Source organism: Pongo abelii, chromosome 1 (assembly GCF_028885655.2).
Source record: "Pongo abelii isolate AG06213 chromosome 1, NHGRI_mPonAbe1-v2.0_pri, whole genome shotgun sequence".
Lineage (NCBI taxonomy): Eukaryota > Metazoa > Chordata > Mammalia > Primates > Hominidae > Pongo > Pongo abelii.
In genome coordinates, this window is record NC_071985.2 from 46957875 (window position 1) to 46979798 (window position 21924).

Genomic DNA, 21924 nt, shown 5'->3' on the forward strand with positions numbered 1-21924 from the left:
ACCAAAAATATGGCAGCAAAAGAAATAGCTAAATTGGACATCATCAAAATTGAAAACGTTTTTGCTTCAAAGGACACCATTAAAAACTGAAAATATGACCAGGCACAGTGGCTCATGCCTGTAATCCCAGCACTTTGGGAGGCCGAGGAGGTCGGATCAACTGAGGTCAGGAGTTTGGGACCAGCCTGGCTAACATGGTGAAACCCCGTCTCTACTGAAAATACAAAAATTAGCCAGGCATGGTGGTGAGCGCCTAAAATAATCCCAGCTACTTTGGGAGGATGAGGCAGGAGAATCACTTGAACCTGGGAGGTGGAGGTGGCAGTGAGCTGAGATTGTGCCATTGCACTCCAGCCTGGGCAGCAAGAGTCAAAACAAACAACAACAAAACAAACAACAAAAAAACACCACACACACAAAATGAAAATATAACCCTAGAATGGGAGAAAATATTTGCGAATTATATGTTCAAAAAGGAACTGGTATGCAGAATATATAAAAATTCTTACAACTCAATAATAAAAAGACAAAATATTTTAAGATGACCAAAGGATTTGAATAGGTATTTCTCCATGGAAGACATACAAATGGCCCATAAGCACATGAAAAGATATGCAACATCATTAGACATCAGGGAAATGCAAATCAAAACTACAGTGAAATGCCACTTCACCTCCACTAGGATTACTATAAACAAAAAGACATAATAACAAGTGTCCTTTTGGCTTAGGATTCACTTGGCAATGCGGGCTCTTTTTTGGTTCCATATGAACTTTAAAGCAGTTTTTTCCAATTCTGTGAAGAATGTCATTGGTAGCTTGATGGGGATGGCACTGAATCTATAAATTACCTTGGGCAGTATGGCCATTTTCACGATATTGATTCTTCCTACCCATGAGCATGGAATGTTCTTCCATTTGTTTGTATCCTCTTTTATTTCATTGAGCAGTGGTTTGTAGTTCTCCTTGAAGAGGTCCTTCACGTCCCTTGTAAGTTGGATTCCTGGGTATTTTATTCTCTTTGAAGCAATTGTGAATGGGAGTTCACTCATGATTTGGCTCTCTGTTTGTCTGTTATTGGTGTATAAGAATGCTTGTGATTTTTGCACATTGATTTTGTATCCTGAGACTTTGCTGAAGTTGCCTATCAGCTTAAGGAGATTTTGGGCTGAGACGATGGGGTTTTCTAGATACGCAATCATGTCATCTGCAAACAGGGACAATTTGACTTCCTCTTTTCCTAACTGAATACCCTCTATTTCCTTCTCCTGCCTGATTGCCCTGGCCAGAACTTCCAACACTATGTTGAATAGGAGTGGTGAGAGAGGGCATCTCTGTCTTGTGCTAGTTTTCAAAGGGAATGCTTCCAGTTTTTGCCCATTCAGTATGATATTGGCTGTGGGTCTGTCATAGATTGCAAAGCTGGAGGCATCACGCTACCTGACTTCAAACTATACTACCAGGCTACAGTAACCAAAACAGCATGGTACTGGTACCAAAACAGAGATATAGACCAATGGAACAGAACAGAGCCCTCAGAAATAATGCCACATATCTACAACCATCTGATCTTTGACAAACCTGACAAAAACAAGAAATGGGGAAACGATTCCCTATTTAATAAATGGTGCTGGGAAAACTGGCTAGCCATATGTAGAAAGCTGAAACTGGATCCCTTCCTTACACCTTATACAAAAATTAATTCAAGATGGATTAAAGACTTAAATGTTAGACCTAAAACCATAAAAACCCTAGAAGAAAGCCTGGGCAATACCATTCAGGACATAGGCATGGGCAAGGACTTCATGTCTAAAACACCAAAAGCAATGGCAACAAAAGCCAAAATAGACAAATGGGATCTAATTAAACTAAAGAGCTTCTGCACAGCAAAAGAAACTACCATCAGAGTGAACAGGCAACCTACAGAATGGGAGAAAATTTTCGCAATCTACTCATCTGACAAAGGGCTAATATCCAGAATCTACAATGAACACAAACACATTTACAAGAAAAAAACAAACAACCCCATCAAAAAGTGGGCAAAGGATATGAATAGACACTTCTTGAAAGAAGACATTTATGCAGCCAAAAGACACATGCTCATCATCACTGGCCATCAGAGAAACGCAAATCAAAACCACAATGAGATATCATCTCACACCAGTTAGAATGGCAATCATTAAAAAGTCAGGAAACAACAGGTGCTGGAGAGGATGTGGAGAAATAGGAACACTTTTACACTGTTGGTGGGACTGTAAACTAGTTCAACCATTGTGGAAGTCAGTGTGGCGATTTCTCAGGGATCTAGAACTAGAAATACCATTTGACCCAGCAATCCCATTACTGGGTATATACCCAAAGGATTATAAGTCATGCTGCTATAAAGACACATGCACACATATATTTATTGCGGCACTATTCACAATAGCCAAGACTTGGAACCAAGCCAAATGTCCAACAATGATAAGACTGGATTAAGAAAATGTGGCACATATACACCATGGAATACTATGCAGCCATAAAAAATGAGTTCATGTCCTTTGTAGGGACATGGATGAAGCTGGAAACCATCATTCTCAGCAAACTATAGCAAGGACAAAAAACCAAACACCGCATGTTCTCACTCATAGGTGGGAATTGAACAATGAGAACACATGGACACAGGAAGGGGAACATCACACACCGGGGCCTGTTGTGGGGTGGGGGGAGGGGGGAGGGATAGCATTAGGAGATATACCTAATGTTAAATGACGAGTTAATGGGTGCAGCACACCAACATGGCGCATGTATACATATGTAACTAACCTGCACGTTGTGCACATGTACCCTAAAATTTAAAGTATAATAAAAAAATAAGTGTTGTCTGGGATGTGGAAAACTTGGAACCCTCATACATTGCTGGTGGGAACATAAATTGGTGCTGGCACCTTAAAATGTCATAGTTATGACCCAGCAATTCCATACCTACGTATATACCCAAGAGAAATGAAAACATATGTCCACGCAAAAACTTATACATGGATGTTCATAGCAGCATTATTCATAATATCCCACAAGTGGGATATTATTAGCTATATTTAGTTATAAAATAGCCCAAAGTGGAAATAACCCAAATATTTATAAATTGATGAATGGATAAATATAAAATATGTTCTAGGCAAGGTGCGGTGGCTCATGCCTGTAATGCCAACATTTCGGAGGCTGAAGTGGGAGGATTGCTTGAGGCCAGGAGCTCGAGACCAGCCTGGGCAATATAGGGAGACCCCATATCTACAAAAAATTAAAAAATTAGCTTGGTGTGATGGCATGCACCTGTAATCCCAGCTACTCAGGAAGCTGAGGTGGGACGATCACTCGAGCCCTGGAGGTGGAGGCTGTAGTAAGTGGTTGCACCACTGCACTCCAGCTGGGTGACAGAGTGAGACCCTGTCTCAAAAAAAAAAAAAAAAATGTTTTCTATCTACACAATGGAATATTATGTGGCAATAAAAAGGGAATGAAATACTGATACATGCTACAACATAGATGAACCTTGAAAACATCATACTAAATGAAAGAAGCCAGTCACAAAGACCACATATTTTATAATTCCATTGATAGGAAATGTTTAGGATAGACAAATCTATAGAGTCAGAAAGTAGAGTAGTGGTTGCTGGAGCTGGGAAGAGGATGGGAATGGAGAGTGACTGCTAATGGGACTGGGTTTCTTTTTGAGGTGGCAAAAATGTTCTAACTTAGGTTATGCTAATTGTTCCACGATTCTGTGAATACAATAAAATGCACTGAACGGTACACTTTAATGGATGACATATATGAATTACATCTCAATAAAGCTGTTTTTTTAAAAAAAGGTCACAGAGCCCTGAACAGTGTGGTAGAAGTGAGGGGAGATGGACATGGCGGAAGGCCCTGGACACACATCTTTATCCCTTTGTGTGGCTACTTGCAGTTCCCGCCAAACCGGACCCATCTCTTTGTCCCCAGAGGTGAAGTCCAGTGGACCTTGGTTTTTCACTTCAAGACCAGTTTTGGGGTCAAGGCTATTTCAACATGGCAGGTAGTAAGAGTTTAATAAATGCTTGGTGAATGAACCTACATTGCATCACTGTACAGGTCACCAGAAGTACTTAAGGCTGGAGCAGTCTCCAGGGCTGGGGAGGGGATCTCAGCAGGTTTTTAAACGAAGAGACAGAACTTAAGAGCTCCTAAAATGTTCCTTCAGAAGAACCCTGAGTCCAGAAGAGAGTTAACTCATCCCTAACATGCAGTGAGAAAAGTCTCACATTTTTTCTTTAAATTTTTGTGCTGTATGCATCCTACTCTATATTTCCAGCTTGTTTTAATTTAAAAATACTGTAAATTGCCATTCAGTAAAACGGATGCTTCAGGGAGTTGTGCTGTTTATTCTTGCATCCTGGAATACCTGTGGGTGTATGCTGCTATGTTCCCTCAGAGGAGCTCAAGTCAACAAATACCCCAAGTGCCCGCTGTGTGCTTGGCACGAGCGGTGCTGCTGCCAACACAGGATCTGCCCTCATGGGACTTCGAGTTGAGAAATAAGTGCATAGCCCCGAGGAGCAGAAGGAGCTTGGTGGAGAGGACAGAATTATGGGGGGCAGAGTTTGGAAGCTCGTAAGAACATTGCCTTAAATGAAGACCAACATTTATGCTCAGTGTTTTACTAGCAAAAAGTTGAAAACTGCCTAAATGTCTAATAGTGGAATGGCTAAACAAATTATGGTGTTACCATGTAGTAGGATACTATGTAACTATTTAATAATAAAAAACAATAAAGGAAAAGGCTTATGATGAAATTTTATGTAAAAAATCTTCAAAAAAACTATATATAGTATGGTCTCAACATGTAAAACATACTCAGAAAAAAAACCAGCATAGAATGCCCCAAATGCTAGTTGACTTTGGAGGGTAAAATTATAGAGGGATTTCTCTCTCTCCCGAAATTTTCTACAGTAAGTCTGGGTTATGTTATTAATAAACATCACATCTTTGATGCAGGAAGGCTAATCTGCAGCTGCATGTGGGGGCAGGGCTAGAGATGAACCTGGAGTAGGGGCTACAGAGTAGACCGGGGAGGAAGGGCTAGAGATGGAGATGTGGGTGCCGTCTTCCTACAGGAGAGGTCAGAACAAACCCTGAGTGGGCACTGAGGGAGCCCGTGAAGAAACCGCAGAGGGCTGAGGAGTCTCAGAGGGCAGGAGGAGGAATTGGAGTCAGGGATGAGGAGAGTTCAAGTGTCATGGAGCTGGGCAGAGATTCTAGGCAGAGTAATATCTAGAAATCCTTGGAAGTCAAGGAGAGAGGTTGAAAGAGGAGCCCTCAGTGTAAAACCTTGTCTCCTTCCTAGAGTGGTGAGGTTAGATTTAAATGAGATATAGGAGAGTGATTAGCTATACAGGCTCTGGAGTTGGGCAGACCAGTTCAAACCTCAGTTTCAGAACTTACAGCTAAGTGACCTTGGAAAAACTATCTAACCTCTCTGAACCTGTTTCCCCATCTGTTAAATGGAAACAATAAAAGCCATTAGGTTATTTTTTGGATTAGATGAATGCATGGGAAGTGTTTTGCACAGTGCTTGACACATATATGTACTACTATTTTTTTTAAGAGACAGAACCTTACTTAATCACCCATAGCTCATGTGACCTCAAACTCCTGGACTCAAGTGATCCTCTGTCACTTCAGCCTCCACTATGCCTAACTAAAGAAAAAAATTTCTAAAGATAGGGTCTTGCTATGCTGCCCAGGCTGACTGTGTACTAAGTGGATGATGTCTATTATTATTGGTTTACTATAGTTGTTAATATTGTGCAAAATATCTTTGATCTATAACGAGCTTCTCCTGGTCCTTTGGGCAGGGCTTTCTCAGGGGAAGACGACCTCTGGGATGCTCACCCTGCCCTCTTCCCCTCTCGTCCCCAGCTGTTCCCTCTGCCACCATGAGGAACATTTTCAAGAGGAACCAGGAGCCTATTGTGGCTCCTGCCACCACCACCGCCACGATGCCCATTGGACCCGTGGACAACTCCACCGAGAGTGGGGGTGCTGGGGAAAGCCAGGAGGACATGTTTGCCAAACTGAAGGAGAAGTTATTCAATGAGATAAACAAGATTCCCTGTGAGTGTCCCTGGTGGCTGAGAGGGTGGGGCAAGGCTAGAGTCTGGGAGAGGTGAAGAAGGGTGGGGATACCACTGGGATGTGATTGGCTGGGCTCTTTCCTAATGCTTAGATTTCAGGCTGGGTTTTTGGAGAGCCCCTGCAGGAATCAGGGAGGGGGAAGTAGGGTCTGCCACTAATGTGGAAACAAGGGGGTTTATGTGCGTCAACTTCTCAGGGGAAGAAAAGTTCTTATAACTTAAAAAACTGTCTAAAGATGAAACCAAAAGGCGATGAAAAATTATGAAACAGAAGTCACTATTCAAGTTTGCCAATAATACTTTGTAATTTATTTTGGAAGATAGAAAATAAAAGCCCTCTCTGCTTTTGAATTTCTGGCAGAGGCTGTATAGGAGACACCAGAGATGCAGATTAAGGGGGAGCAGCCACGCTGGTGGGAGATGGTGTTTCAGAACCACAGAGAGCAGCCCAGGACCCATCCCCAGTTGGGTTTTGCAAAGCCCAGCAGCGGTCTAGGTCTAGACTCAATCTTAAGGAGCTTGGCCTGCCTATCCGGCTATGCATCAGCCCTCTCAAGACTTGGCACAAGGGGCAGAGGCCAAAGGACTGATAAGCATCATCCCATCCTCTCCAGAGTGAGCCAGTCCTCCATAGATCACACTAGTAAAACTCAATAGAGCTAAACTGATATTCTTCCATGCATACACCTGATTGCTGCCTCCCAGCTAGCAGGCTATACCAACAAGGTCAGTAGGACAAAAAGAAAAAAAAAAAAGCAAGGCATGAATGAAAAGGCATGCAAAGTATATGCACCTTACATACAAATCACTCATGGGTGTGTGGCTTTTAAAATGTGGGGTGTGGGCATTGTGGGAGGGCAGTCATATTCCTCTCCCATTTTTGCCAAAGCTACGGGGTCAGGGGCTGCAAGGCATGGCACTGCTGACCCCGGGATCTTCTCTGTGTGGGCAGTACCACCCTGGGCACTGATCGCCATTGCTGTGGTTGCTGGGCTCCTGCTTCTCACCTGCTGCTTCTGCATCTGCAAGAAGTGCTGCTGCAAGAAGAAGAAGAACAAGAAGGAGAAGGGCAAAGGCATGAAGAATGCCATGAACATGAAGGACATGAAAGGGGGTCAGGTAGGGCACATTGGTTGTGAGGGGGACTGGAAGGGGCTCAGCCCAGGCTTTCCTGATGCTGAAAGGGGACGCAAAGGCTCCTGGGCTTCCACAGCCAAACCTGCTCCCCTCCTTAAAACTTGGGTCTCTCAGTTACATCTCTGGTATAACACCATCTACCTGGAGGCCCCTGGGAGGGGGGGCCTTATTCCTGTGTTAGCATCAACTCATCCCTGGAAAGACAGTGAAGGAGAACAATATATTGACTCCCCAGTGAGGCTACTGGGACAAAATGTCGGAAAGAGACACCCCCCCACCAGCAAGACACCATCAGTTAACCCTGTGTTTTCCTGCCAGAGACTGAAGGACAATATCTCATGGGAGGCATCTAACTGGGCATGGGGCGGGAATCAAATGAGGCAGAAGAGTGGCCCTGAGGCACCAAGACAGAGCCAAGTGGAATCCATCATTAATCATATCATAATTTATTTTCCCTGTCTTTTGGTGTTGGTCAGCCTAGAAAGCTCCTTTTCTTCTTTTAAGTTCGCAGAGGGCTCTGCGTGCTTCCATTTCCCCCATGTTTGTTTGGGGGTGACTCGGAGGAATCTCTTGCTCAAGGAATCCATATGGAGGATGGAGGGAAGGGCTTGATCTCAGAGGCCAGGGATCTAAATGGCCTTTGAGTGCATGTGTGTGTGTATATGTCCGTGTACATGCAGGTATGTGTATGTATGTGGGCCCAAAAGGAACCTGCAGTGTGTGCGAGTGTGAGATTGTGTTGGGAGGGGTTCCAGGATGACTTGGGTGTAGCCCTTCCTGGTCTTGATGAGTGGCTGTGGTGACTTCAGGGGCTGGTTTGAGCTGCAGGATTTTCTCTTACATCACTTTCTTCTTTCTCTCTCCACCTCTGTGGGCTCACTCTGCTCCTGTCTGCCTGGACCGTACTTCTGGTATGTCTTGCCCAGGATGCGTGGGGCCTGAGCTGGGGAAAGTGTTTGGGAGAGGGCTTACAAGGGAAGTAAATCCTACCCCCACGCCAGCCCCCAGAAGCTATGGAGCACTTGGCACAAGGCCTGGTCCCATAGCGCACTGTGCCTCAGAGGCAGGAGAGTGGTGCCCAAACCAGAGCCATGTCTCAAACACAGGGCTGGGGGTAGAGGAGCCGCCTAGGGGTTCTGATGGGCCGTGAAGGAGGGTCCCATGGCAGGGCCACGTTCCCTCTTTTACCCCCACCACACACAGCTCTGAGTCAGGGTCTACCACAGAGGGGCTGGCTTCCCGTCACCCTGTGCCAAACCAGGCTGCTCTGTCCTGCCCTTTTAACTTGTTCCCTCTCTCCCCCAGCTCCCACAGGATGACGACGACGCAGAGACAGGCCTGACTGAGGGGGAAGGTGAAGGGGAGGAGGAGAAAGAGCCAGAGAACCTGGGCAAACTGCAGTTTTCCCTGGACTATGATTTTCAGGCTAATCAGGTATGCAGGGCTGTGGGGGCAGAGTGGGGAATGGGGAGAGGCTTGGGAGTTGGGTGGAAGGGGGATAGAAACAGCTCCCTCAGAGATGTGTGGGTGCTACTCCTTTCCATAGAATGAGGCAGGCTGGAAACTGCAGGGCCTATAGCTCTGGACATTGATGCTGGCTTGGCCACCAGCCTGCTTTGGGGAAGGTTCCAAGTTGATTATGCTATTAACCTCCCCACCAACCTTGGGCAAGGCAATTTCCCTTTCTCAGGTTCCCTAAATGCCATTCCAAATTCCTTGGGATGGAAATGGAGACCAATCTTCCTCTCTAGCACCAGCCTCCCCCCATTTCCCTGCCCCAACTGCCTCCTCTGGGAAGGAATTGGTGGGTGCTGGGTCTGGGGCCAGTTGTGGTATTGGAGCAGTCCTGAGACTCAGGCCCCTTCTCCCCATTTCTCTCCACAGCTTACTGTGGGCGTTCTGCAGGCTGCTGAACTGCCTGCCCTGGACATGGGAGGCACCTCAGACCCTTATGTCAAGGTCTTCCTCCTTCCTGACAAGAAGAAGAAATATGAGACCAAAGTCCATCGGAAGACACTGAACCCCGCCTTCAATGAAACCTTCACCTTCAAGGTGCTGAGGGCTGGAAGGGTGACTCCAGCTCCCTCCCTGATCCCAATTCTCTGCTGAGTTCTACAGACCTTTCCTTGGTCCTTAGCCATGGCTCAGCTTGGAACAATGGCAGCCTGGACTGCAGGGCTCCCCCAGCCTCTTTGGAGGATCGGGATCCCTCCCACCCCACCTTCACACTCTGCTCCCCAAAAGCCTTGGTCTTTCTCTGTCTCCACACACTAACCGGGACCCTGTGGGCTGGAATGTAGGCCCCTGCCCATAGCACCCCTGGAGGTGCATGAGTCGCTCTGGCCCCCTCTGATTCTGCTTGCGCCCTGCAGGTGCCATACCAGGAGCTTGGGGGCAAAACTCTGGTGATGGCCATCTATGACTTTGACCGCTTCTCCAAACATGATATCATTGGAGAGGTAAAGGTGCCTATGAACACAGTGGACCTCGGCCAGCCCATTGAGGAGTGGAGGGACCTGCAAGGCGGGGAAAAGGAGGAGGTAAGAGCAGAGATGAGGCCAGTTTGGGCGGAAAGACGAATGTACAGGTGGGCTTCCACCTCTTGGCATGATGGAAACAGGGTGGGCTTTGGAGGCAGACGACCTGTGTTAGGATCCCAGCTCCACACTGCCTGGCTGTGTGACCCTTGGCAAGTTGCTTACACTCTTTGGACTCGGGTTCCCTCCTTTAGTCTTTTTTACAGATGAGGATTCATTACCTGCATAAAGCGCTTAGTGCAGCGACTGGTATTTGGTAGGTACTCAAATAAATAAAAACACCATTATTATTGTTACTCCTAAGCTTCTGCTATTACCTAAGGCCAGTGATTCATGCCTCTGTGCCTCAGTTCACCCACAAGAAAAGCTCATGTTTGTTCTAAAGGATACTCAGCAGAGGGACTTGTCCTCCCAGAACTGCTACAGCATCCATTCACTCACTAAATATTTGCTGAGCAATTGCTGTGTACCTAAAACTCCATTTTAGCCATTCCTCCTTCTGGGCATCAATCATTTGTCTTGGCCAGGGCCCTGCTACCCGGCACACTCTAGGCAGTGATGGAGGGCTGAGTAGAGAAGCTTAAGACATCCTTTTTTCCCCTGTGTCTGGGAAGAAGGCCAGCACACCTGAACCAGGACCTGTGTGATGTGGTCAGTCTTGCCCTGGGTGGCTTTGACTTTGAGCAGCTTTGACTCTGCAGTGTGGTGTTGGCCTTAGGAATTAGGAACCCTGGGTCCTCACCCTGCCTACAGTGCTAAATTGTTGTGTGACTTTGAGCAAACCATGGCCTCTGGGAACCTCAATTTCTCATTGGTTACAAAAAATTCTTGTCTTGTTTACATGAAAGAGTTGCAGTGATAGTAACAAAAGGGATGCAAATTGCTCCGAAAACCACAAATCATACTACAAGTGGAATGGTCCACAAGGAGAGATCTTGGTGGGTGGGACTGTTCAGGGAAAGAAGGCTTCTGAGACATTCAGTCCCCCAGGGCCCTTGGTGGTGGACACGTGGCTAACCCACCTGCTTCTCGCACCCCTTCCCACCTTACCAGGGCCTGGGGTGGGAGCCCAAACATACTCCCAACCTCCCAGATCCACCCAGGGATCCCTCCCTCAGTCCTGCCACCGCAGCTGTCCTCTACCCCCCTCATCTGTCAGCATCCTCAGCCCACGGCTCCTGAGGTCCCAACCTGTCACTTTCAGGGACTTTGTTGGACTGCATCAGGGGGCCCCAAGGTCAGATGCTGGAAGACCTTCTCAGCCATCACATATATGGGGACTGGTGATGAGGGAGGCAGGGACACATCACTGCCTTGCTAATTTTGGCAAGAAAGAGGTCAGCCATCAGAGAGGCACTAGGATGGCTGAGATGACTCAAGTCCTGCTCTTCCCCTGGACAGCCAGAGAAGCTGGGCGACATCTGCACCTCCCTGCGCTATGTGCCCACGGCCGGGAAGCTCACTGTCTGCATCCTGGAGGCTAAGAACCTCAAGAAGATGGACGTGGGCGGCCTTTCAGGTACGTGGAGAGCTTCTGGCTGCCATTGGGTGGCACCAGCGAGCCAGTCAGCACCGAGTCCCAGAGTTTGCACACTCCAGTGAAGAGGAACACTTTGCTGCCCTGGGACTGAGATGTCTCCTAGAGGAGCGGGGGAGCCTTGGCTTCCTAGCCCCTCCTTTTCTCCAAGGGCCCCTTGTCCCCATCAGAGCTGCCTTCCCAGTGCTCTCTGGCCATGCACTGTGGGCTACAGAGAAAAGGATCAGAGAAATTTCATCCCCAGATAAGTTTGTGACAGGATTTTATTTCTCTCAGGGAAATGAGTAGAGCTTCGCCCAAAGTGTGACACCACAATTGGGACATGTTTCCAGAAGAGGCTGTAGGCTCTGCTGGTTCTGCCCTGGAAAGGGGAGGGTGAGGGAAGGGGGTGGAAGATGCTCTGAATATCACATTTACCTGGCAGTGAATGGGGCTGGCCCATGGCACAGGGCTCTGGGGGATGAAGCCTGCTGCCTCAGCTGCCTTCCCAGAGAATCAGCCCTGGGCATGGGCTCCAACCAGCACGTTTCAATGCCAGCCCGGCTCTGTCACTGACCTGCTGTGTGACCTTGGGCAGGTCATTTCCGTTCTTTGGCCTCAGTTTCTCGTCTGCAAGATTAGGAGGATCGGATTGGGATCATGACCCAGCAGATGTGTGTCCTGACTTCAGCACTCCCCACCCACTCTCCAGTACAGGATCACAGATGAATCCCCAGACTCTTTCTCACAAGGCCTTACTTAGACTCAGAAATGCCCCCCACCCAATGCTTCAGGAAGCCACAACCAACTGGTCAGAGTTGGTCTTGGAGGTGAAGCCTTCTGCCACCTTTGAAATGGATGGCATGACTTGGGGCTTTCTGAGGGCCTGGTCTCAGCGGAGTGAAGACCCCATCTTGACCGATGCTCTGGGCAGGCCTTGGTACATTCAGCAGGAAGGCTGGGGGCTAAGGGGAACCTCTCTGGGGTTGGGATTCTCCCTCCGCAGACCCCTATGTGAAGATCCACCTGATGCAGAATGGCAAGCGGCTCAAGAAGAAGAAGACAACCGTGAAGAAGAAGACCCTGAACCCATACTTCAACGAGTCTTTCAGCTTTGAGATCCCCTTCGAGCAGATTCAGGTGCTGAAGCCCTGGGGTCCTAGGCATGGAGCAGGGTTTGGGGAGGCAAACATGTATGGGGAGGTTGAAGAGAGGGAACTCACCTAGAGACCATGGAACAGCCTTTCTTGGTGGGGGAAGGCTCGAGGTCTTATGGTGCCTGGGTGGGGCCTCCTTCCCAGGTGCTTCAGGGATCCCCCTTTTCTGAGGAGATGAACATGAACTAATTCAAAAAATTCTGCAAATCATTCATTTAGGACTTGAAGGACCATGGTCATGCACACAGATGTATAGGGGTGTAGCAAAGGTGCCAGAGGGGTTGGGAGCTGGCTGAGAGGGTGGGAGTGGTCGCCGCCGCCTCCACCCTCTCCAGCCACATCCTGTCTTGGCCATCCCTGCCCCACTTCTGCTCTCTAGGTCTTTCCCATCTACTCCTCTGATCTGCTTCCTCTCTTCTTTCCCTCCACCCTTCCAGCCTTCTCTACTTTTCCTTCCTTCTCACCAGCAAGTTCTGTAAATGTTGGAGGTGAGGTCTGGTTTTCACCATTTCCGGGTATGAGTGGGATCTGGACGTGGTAGGACAAGAGACCCACCCACCCATTTGGGCGGGAAGTCACGTGCAGCTGGGGGCTTGCAGAGTGGTGGGTTATCATGGAGTCTTGGTCTTTCCTTCTTTGTAGTGAGCTGATCCCACCCCCTCTCCTCCCCCCAGGAGGGCTGGGGGCAAGGGTGCAAGAGAATCTTCAGAGTTGGTACTGTCATCTATGGAGATGTGTATGATGTTATTGATGGAATACTTCAAGGGAACATTGGGCAGCTCAGTGATAATGTTAATCCAAGAGAAGTCCTCATTACAGAGAATTTTAGATCTAGAGCATCCTGACCCAGTCATCTCAAATTCAACATGCCTAAAACCAATGTAATGTTCTTCTCCCTACCTCTTCCCAGTCAAGCCTGTTTCATCTGAATTCTGTTTTCAATGAATGACCCCACAGTCCATTATCTACCCAGTGGCCCAAGTCAGAAACCTGGGCATCACCTTAGACTGACTATTTCCTTTTTCCTTTCTCATTTATCCAACATACTTTACTGAGCATTTCCTAAGTGCTAGGCACTTGCTAGGGGATGAGGAAATAAGTGTGTAATCAACACAGTCCTTGCTCTCAAGGACCTCACAGCGGAAGGGCACCACTAAACAGTCTAGTAAAGCACAGTGAGATGACAGCTTCAATGTCCATGAAGCGGAGGACTGTAGTGAGGCTTCCCAGAGAGAGCTTGGTCCTGAAGGACGAATCTGAGTTGGCTGGAGTCACAGGGGAAGAAGGCATTGAGTATTCAGCAAATACAGCTGATCATCAAGTCCTCTTGATTCTCTCCCTAAATACCTCTCCAACCTGGTTTTGACTTCCCATCCCCACTGTCCCTGCCTTGGTTCAGGTATTTGGGATCCATCCTCCCAGACCCTCCAGCATCCTCCAATGGGTCTCTTCCCTGCCATTAGGCCCAATCCTCCTCCAGTAAATCTTCTACCTCAATGCCAGTGCTCTCTCTCTCAAATGTCCGCGACACTCCTTTTCTTAAAGTCGTCAGGAGTCCCCTACTGCTTGCCTGAAAGACAAAATGCAAACTCCTTGGCTGACCCCAACCTACTCTACCGGCCTCATTTCCTGCCTCACTGCTTCTCACCCTATACCTCAATGACAGAAACGTCTAATGTTTCTCAGATGCCAAATGCACTCTCAGGTCTCTATGCCTCTACCCGAGCAAATCTGTTTTCCTGGAATCCTCTTCCTTCTTTTCTCCTCCTAGAGAAATTCTCAGACTTCATGTCCCAGTCACCTCTTCTGTGAAGCTTTTCTGATTGGCCCCAGCAGGACTGTCACCTCCTCTAAGTTTCCACAGTACCTTGTGCCCATCTCTTTAGCATAACCTTTATCACTTCACGTTGTAAGTTTTCAGTTACATGTCTGCTGATCTCATTGAGGAGGTGAAATAATCTTTTCATTTTTCCTTCCCTCTTCTCCCCCTACAAGTGCTTAACAGGGTCTAGAACATAGTACATCCTCAACAAATGCCCAGTGGTAGAAACAAAGGATGCCAAAGGCATGGCCTCTGCCTCCATGTCAATTCAGTCTTCACTGGAGCAGAGATGAAACCAAGGAGCCCCAGGAGGCCTTTCCTTCCCAATCATTTGGAGTAGAGGTTGATGGAGGATAAATTTGGTCATGGGATCCCACGTCTGTCTGCCAACTCCCTCCCTCCTTTGTTTTCCTTGCAGAAAGTCCAGGTAGTGGTCACCGTGCTGGACTACGACAAGCTGGGCAAGAACGAAGCCATAGGCAAGATCTTTGTGGGCAGCAATGCCACGGGCACAGAGCTGCGGCACTGGTCCGACATGCTGGCCAACCCCCGGAGGCCCATCGCCCAGTGGCACTCGCTCAAGCCTGAGGAGGAGGTGGATGCACTCCTGGGCAAGAACAAGTAGACAGCAGCGGCTGGGACCCCACACCTTTCACGGACACTGACAAGATCCAGAGCTATCAATACCTCAGTTATGCAACCTTAGAGGTTTTCTTTTTTCTTTCACTTGTTGGGTGGTTGTGTCCTTGTTTTTCCTTGTTTTTCTCTTTTTAAAGACCAACTTCCCTTTGATGGCCGTGTGAGGAGAGTCCCCTAAGAGGTGAAAGAGAAGCCTGGCTCTGTTCATTGTCCCAGGAGCTGCCCTTGCTGCATGCCCTGTCACAGTTCCCTCGACTCTTTCAAAGCTTCACATCTGCCTCACCCCAAGCGAGGCCCTCTACTGGCACAAACTTGCAGCACTTCCTGTTTTTTGAGCCTTCTGGACCAACAAAATGGCAGCACATCCTGCTTCCTAACAGGGAAGGCATCACAGTGGCCAATGATCGTGTGTGTGTGTGTGTGTGTGTGTGTGTGTTATGTGTGTTATGTGTGTTATGTGTGTCTTTGAGCATCTCTCTTCATTCCTGGTGCGTGTGTGTGTGTGTGTGTGTGTTATGTGTGTCTTTGAGCATCTCTCTTCATTCCTGGAATGAGCTATGGACAGTAAAGTTGTGTGGGAAAAGAAGGCTCTTTGAGGACACTGACATGAAGAAGTCCACTAAGTGGGAGATCTTCTCTCATCTATGGCAAAGTCTCAGGATCCTGTTCAGATACCGGGGCTTTCATACTCCTGTTGGTGGCTATTTGGGAGGCAGCAAGATGTGAATACTGGATGTGTTCACAACTAGGACCAAATGATGCCATCAAAGACTTCCTCCTGCCAGTCATGGTTTCCCCAGAAGTGTGGTTCCTGGGACATTCATGGATATGAGCTATTCACTAGTTGGGTCAGACTCTAACAGGGACTCTCAGTCCCAAAATCTCACTCTTATTGACAATAAATATCAAACTATGAAGAAACAGAAGTCCCATTACCAGAAAGACCAAAATTAAACTCCTGGATCTTCACCCCATCCAGTGGGAAACACAGATGCTTTCTCCCTTTCCAGAATATAAGCAGCCAAGTTCATTTGCATTTATTCCCCATTGTGCTTTTGCTTCTGTTTCTCTTTTAAGTGGAACAACACTGTCTGAAGACACGTTATCTGTGCAGAGCCAGAGAACTTTAAAAGGAAAGTTTAAATGTTCTTAGTTCTCCTGAGGTCCAGGTAAGAAGGGGGTGGTAAGAAGAGGATGGGGGACAGATGGCTGAGATCTCCTGGGAGGAGATATAGGGGAGCACTGGAATTCCCCCCAGACTCCCACTCCTTGCTCCCTTGGCCCTCTGCCCTCCATGCTGGAGAGCTGATAGGTAGCTGGAGTGGCCCAGGGAGACTTATGGGGAGGACCCGTCCTACCATTAGGGGGCTTCTCTCTATGAATGCTAAGAAACAAAGGGCATCCATTCCAAATGAGTAGCAGAGGAGACCTTCTAGGGTTTCTACCCATGCTCAGTTGTATCCCATTCCCTGTTCACCTTTTGTCCCCAGCACTGATATAAAAGCCATATATATGTTAGGTTTGCACTGAGTCTTCTTCCAAACCTTCAGCCTGGACAACAGAGTGAGGTCCCCTTGTGGCCAGAGGCCAGCATTCCTTGCCTGCCTTCCTTTGGCCTCTCTTTTCCATCCATGAAGCCCTCAGGCCCTTGCCATTTTCTCACCACAGAAAACTCATGGCTTCTCCAGAAGCCTGAGTATCTCTCTGTCCCAGCACAAATGGCAGCATCTCTATCCTGCCTCATCTGGGCCACTTCAGCTTCCTGTAGACACCCAAGACAGATGGACAGTGTTGGAGGGAATCAGGCTTTGAGGATCCAGTGTGAAGAAGTTGCAGAGTGTCTTTTTATTTTATTTTAAAAAGGGGGAAGGGGCTTTTGGTTTTGCTTTGTTTTTTGGATGAAGGAGTGAGAGAAATGAGGGAATACCCCCACCAGAAACAGACTGGGAAGCCTGCCTGTCTCTCGGAGATCCTTCTTTGTCTTATTAGTGGTACATGTGAAGTTATATTTTTACTGGTGTGTGTGTGTGTGTGTGTGTGTGTGTGTGTGTGTGTACTTAATGACAGGAAGGTAAGACTCTGATCAGGATTATGAACTGCGGTCCTTGGGACCAAAGGTGTGGTCATGGTAGAGACTTGTAGGACAATAGGGTGTTTTCAGAATCTGGGTGGCCACAGAGTGGGATTTCCTGGTATGGACATCAGAAGTCACTGGACTCTTCTCCCATCCCCAGAGTTATGGGATTTTGGTGCTTTCTCAGGGTCTCTCCCCAGACTCATTCTCCTCACCCATATCCCACAGACTCATTCATGGAGACCCCCTTGTCAATATTCCCTCTACCTTTACTCCTTTGCGCTTTCCCAATTCACCTTCTACCACCTGGATTCTTTTCCATTCATGAACTTCATTCAGCCCTTCCAAAGCCCAAGATTTGCACTCCCTTGACAGGGAGGAAAGGCAATGGTAGGAACCTCTGGTGGTCTGGGTGTCCATGTGCCTGGTGACCAGGGCTGGATTTTTATTACTCTGAGCCCACTGCTAGTGAGGAGCCTTGAGGGGTAGGGACAGGTTGCTGAGTGATTTTGAATGTTGGCACCAGTGTGGGGTCAGTGTGGGTGTGGGGAGCAGTGCCTTCCCCAGGTCCCAGCTGGTCCTGATGTGCCATCTAGCGGATGGCATCTGTCTTGGTCCATGGGCTTGGTGGGAAAGTGCTTCTGCTTGTGTGTTTTCCATACCTGAGGGCTGACGTAGCTCAAACCACAGGGCATCATGCCAAACACTCACTGCTGGGCAGGTTTATTTCTGGGGATGTCAGGGTACTGGGGTGTAGGCCCTAAGCAGGATAGAGTTAGGGTGTCTGGCCAGTAAGGGGTTCTGGACGCCTCTGGGGCTGAGTTTTCATCTCAAAGTCTGTTCCAAAGAAAGGAAAGTAGTATAGAGGTGATTTTTAGAGAAGCTGAGACCATGAAAACCCAAGCCTAATCCCACCCAGAAACTGGGGTAAAGTCTGAAAGTTCATTTTCTTCTTCCTCCCTGCATAATTGTTCCAGAAGGGATGCTAACTCTGCCAGAGCTACAGGCAGATTTTTGGACTTTGGAAATGGAAGCTGAGGCTTGGGGAAGGCTGGGTAAGGAATGCTGGGGCAATCTCAGACAGTAGGCAGGTGCTCGGCATGAATGAGAAGTGACTTTTTCCTGGAGTCCCTCAGCTAGAGGATGAGATAGCCGGGATTAGGCCACAGTCTCAGATCCTGATCTTTTTTCTTCCTAGGAAAGCATACATAACTTGTGTCTCTGCAGAATCAGTGCGGGATGATTTTGCTAGCCCAAGGCTTCAACGAGAGGGAGAAGAGAGGTCACTACAGCCCTCCTGCGGGTAAAAGCAGCTCTCTTATAAACCTGCCTCCATGCAGTGGGGTGGGGGTAAGGGTGGGTGATAGCAAAGAGGTCGAGGAACCTCCCTGGGCTTGGGGAGTGAGAGCTTCCATGTTCCCTTAATGTCCTAGGTTAATTCATAAGGCATCTGAGTCCTGGGTCTCACCCAGCCTCATAGAGAGAAAAACTGTACCTGAGGGCATCCCCTCCCACTCAAAGGTAGAAAGAGATTGAGCCAGGAACTGCCCTCATATCCTCTGCTCTGCCCCTTCCCTTCCGTTTCCTCTGCCCCTCCCACCTAAAGCTGTTTGGGGCCCTTTCTCAGAGCCCTGGGTGGTGGCAGGCAGGTAGGAGTCCCAAGATCCTTGTGGCCCAGAGCCCCATGCTATGGTTGCCAGATTTGGCAAATAAAAATACAGGATGCCCAGTTACATTTGAATTTCAGTTCAACAACAATTTTTAAGTGTAAATATGTCCTAGGCAATAGTTGGGACATATTATACTAAAAAATAATTTGTTGTTTATCTGAAATTCAAATGTAACTGGCCATCCTGCATTGTGTCTGGGAACCCTACCCTATGACTTTTCCCCCCTCTCCCTTTGGTCCCAAGGGGCCAGGAACCCCAAGGATTTGACTTAACCAGTTTTTTGAACTGCAATATTGAGAAGGGGACACTGTGACTTGAAGACACATGAATTACTTTATTTTTTAAGCGACAACGAAATGAGAACCTTCTGAAGCCATTTGAGCCTCATCTGCCCCCATCCGTGTATATTTAATTATATATAAAAGAAGATAATTACCTAGAAACATATGAACAGAATCTTGTTTAATCAAGATGCATGTCTATAACTTTCTGTAAATAGCCGCATGGCAATGCTGAGAGTCCCCTTGATCCCCAACCTCAAACCCATTTTACAGAACTGGTTGAGGCTGCTCCTTTGATTTTATGTCGTGTAAAGTCTTTGTTCCCCAGCCCCACCCCTGCCTCCTCCCATCGGGAAACCCCCCATGGGAGTCATCAGTGGGCGGGAGTCGGTGCCTGCTCCAGTCCAGCCCTGCCTTGGGAGATGCTGGAGGACCCTGTCGCCCTGAAGGCCTGTTTGCTGCACATCTGCCTGCAGAGCCAACCCTCGGGGCCCGGTGCAGTGTCCAGCCTGGTATCTGGCATCCCAGTAGCTTCCATGTTCTGTGTATGTGTGTGGTGTGCCCCTTCCTCCCACTGTTTGAATTCACTGAAAAGCCATAAAGGGGGCCTCCTGCTGGAGATTTGGCCTCCCTTGGCTCCTCCCAGGAGCCCCCATGTCCCTCCAACTGGCTCCCCACAGAACACTTCTGAAGGGCTCACCTGTTGTCACCCCCTCCTGCTCCCTCAGTCCCGTGTCATGAGAATGGACGGTGTCCAGGGCTTCCAGTGGGGTCTTAGGAGATGCCCATGCTGGCCCTGCCCGAGCTGGCTTCCTCGGCCTGGGTTCACAGTTCAGCTCCATCTCTATGCTGGGCGAGGAGCAGGCAGCAGTGGGACTCCATTGGTTCTGGATACCTTTCCTGGGGTCCCTGTGGAGGCAACCAGGATTTTCAGGAGCAGCCAGTCAGCGGCTCAGCCAGGGATGACAGAACCATCCCTGCTTACTCACCTCTGTAGTGTGAGGGTCTGTGGGTGGTGATGGAGGAGGGACTCAGGGAGAGGCCGGTGAATACAGGGGCTGACGCTCTTCCCTCGTGCATCCTCCTGCAGTCTGACAGCAGCCCAATAGCGGGGCAACTTCAGGGCTACCAGGGTTCCCCTGAGAGTGGGGTGGGCAGGTCCAGCTGTGAGAGAGGCTCAGGCAGAGCAGGTGTGGACTAAGTCCCCTGACCTTCACACCTGCTCCCCAGAGAAGCCCCAGCCAGTTGCACCAAGTAGCAGAGGCGAGTAGAGGGGCCTAGGGGCTTCCAAGGCCCCAGGTCATCCTGTTGAACTGAGAGGGACAGGTAGCCCCCCCTGCTTGTCGCCCCTGGCCCCATGGGCACCTGAGGGCAGTACTGCATGGGAAGAGCCCAGGATGCCTCAGGCCTGGCAACTGTGACAAGTATGAGGAAGGAGAGAGAGAACAGGAGGGGAATCAGGCAGGGCGCATTCGACGAGGCCAGAGGTGGCGAGGCAGGCTTGCCCTGCACAAACCACAACAGAAGTTGCACACAGAAGTCCCAGGGACCTTTGTGCTGGGACATGAAAGAGTGGGGAAGGTGGAGGGTACCATTTCAGAGCAGGCTGGAATCAGGTGCTTGGACCAGTGAAGACATGTCTTGCTTCCTCCAGCTCTCTCTGGGGCCCTCCCACTCTCCACACCCACAGCAGAGACAGAAATTGAGGCAAGAGTTGAGAGAGCATCTGTCTGGTGAGGTGATGGGAGCAGGGTGCATGGGGCACCAGGAGTTCCTCCATCCTACCTGCCTTAGCGATCAGGACTTTAGGGGGGCCTCTTCAAAGATGCTGACCCTTTTGCCCTGACTCCTGCCCATCTAAGGACTTGATTTGCTGCTTTCTGAAAACCCTGGGGTTGAAAACTTCAAAATCAGGGCCTGGCAGAGCCTAGCTTCGCCCAGGTCAGCCCACCAGGAGCCCTGCCTTCGTCTCCATAGGAAGGACACATGTACAGCCCTCGACCCCGGTCCTCCCATTCCCACCTCTGCTTGGCAATGCTCTCCATCTCCCTTATGTGGACTCTTGTTCTTGTCTGATCTCTTGTCAAACTGTTATTTTGTAATGAGCTGCGTCTCCTTATTAAAGAAATGAGCTGAAAGAAACCTGGGGGTGGGGGGTGTCTCTGGTTGTTTTTGCTGCGCTGAGGTGGGGGTGAGGGAGTGGGAGCTGCCTGTGAGGGTCAGTATGGTGGGTGAGGGTGGTGAGATGGTCCTGAGGCTCTGGCTTCTAACCCAGAATCTCCCTTCAGGGAAGCACCAAAAGGGGCTGAGGTCCCCTCTCTCCTGGGGTTGGGGGAAGACCAGATTGGCACTCTGGTGGGTGCTGGGGCCCACACATCTCCTGAGAACACATGCCAGGCTGCGGAATTGTGGGGAGCATGGTGGTGCTGGGGAACATTGTCTGGGAAGCTGGGCGGGGTGGGGTGGGGACTATATTCTTGAATTCCCTTCCAGTAGAGCTGGGCTTAGGGAACAGCCACAGTCTGAGACCAATGACAAGAGGGAGGCTGGCCCTGGGAAATGAGAATTTGAAAAGTAACAATTTCTACAAAGTCCTCAATTGACTCTTTGCAAATAACTTGAAATGTCTTTAACTTCGGAAGCAAAGATGTTAGGGACCAGGGATAGGGCTTCAGAATTTTTAGGGAAAGGGACAGTGGGACAGCATTGCGCCCAAAGACCAGGGAAGAGTAAAACTCCTTCTTCAGTTCCCACTTCCACCTGTCTCCTCTCCTTGAGGACAGATCAGCAGCTACCATTTTGTCAGTTTACACCAGCACCTGTCCTCCAGGAACACCATTGGCTAGATGTGTGCTTGTCCATCAGGTCCAAAGGCATGGGGGCAGTGAAGGCAAGCCAGGGATGGGAGCTGTCCACCTGACGGAGCATGAGCCCAGA

The 21924-nt window shown here is 48.9% G+C and overlaps 1 protein-coding gene across 6 annotated transcripts in view; it reads left to right on the top strand.

Moving 5' to 3' along the window:
* Positions 1-21924, top strand: part of SYT2 (synaptotagmin 2) — a 527556-nt gene that overhangs the window by 98854 nt on the left and 406778 nt on the right. For 3 of the 6 annotated variants that reach the window (XM_054523093.2, XM_054523090.2, XM_054523097.2), the window contains exons 2-9: positions 5940-6134; positions 7107-7273; positions 8597-8725; positions 9176-9343; positions 9664-9831; positions 11230-11347; positions 12351-12484; positions 14742-21163. In XM_054523093.2, coding sequence (XP_054379068.1) covers positions 5957-6134; positions 7107-7273; positions 8597-8725; positions 9176-9343; positions 9664-9831; positions 11230-11347; positions 12351-12484; positions 14742-14948 — 1269 coding nt within the window. In that variant the 5' untranslated portion in view covers positions 5940-5956 and the 3' untranslated portion in view covers positions 14949-21163. Of the gene's footprint in view, positions 1-5939; positions 6135-7106; positions 7274-8596; positions 8726-9175; positions 9344-9663; positions 9832-11229; positions 11348-12350; positions 12485-14741; positions 21164-21924 lie in introns of those variants that run through there. The other 3 variants (XM_063716754.1, XM_024247081.3, XR_010137485.1) reach the window with 2 other exon arrangements.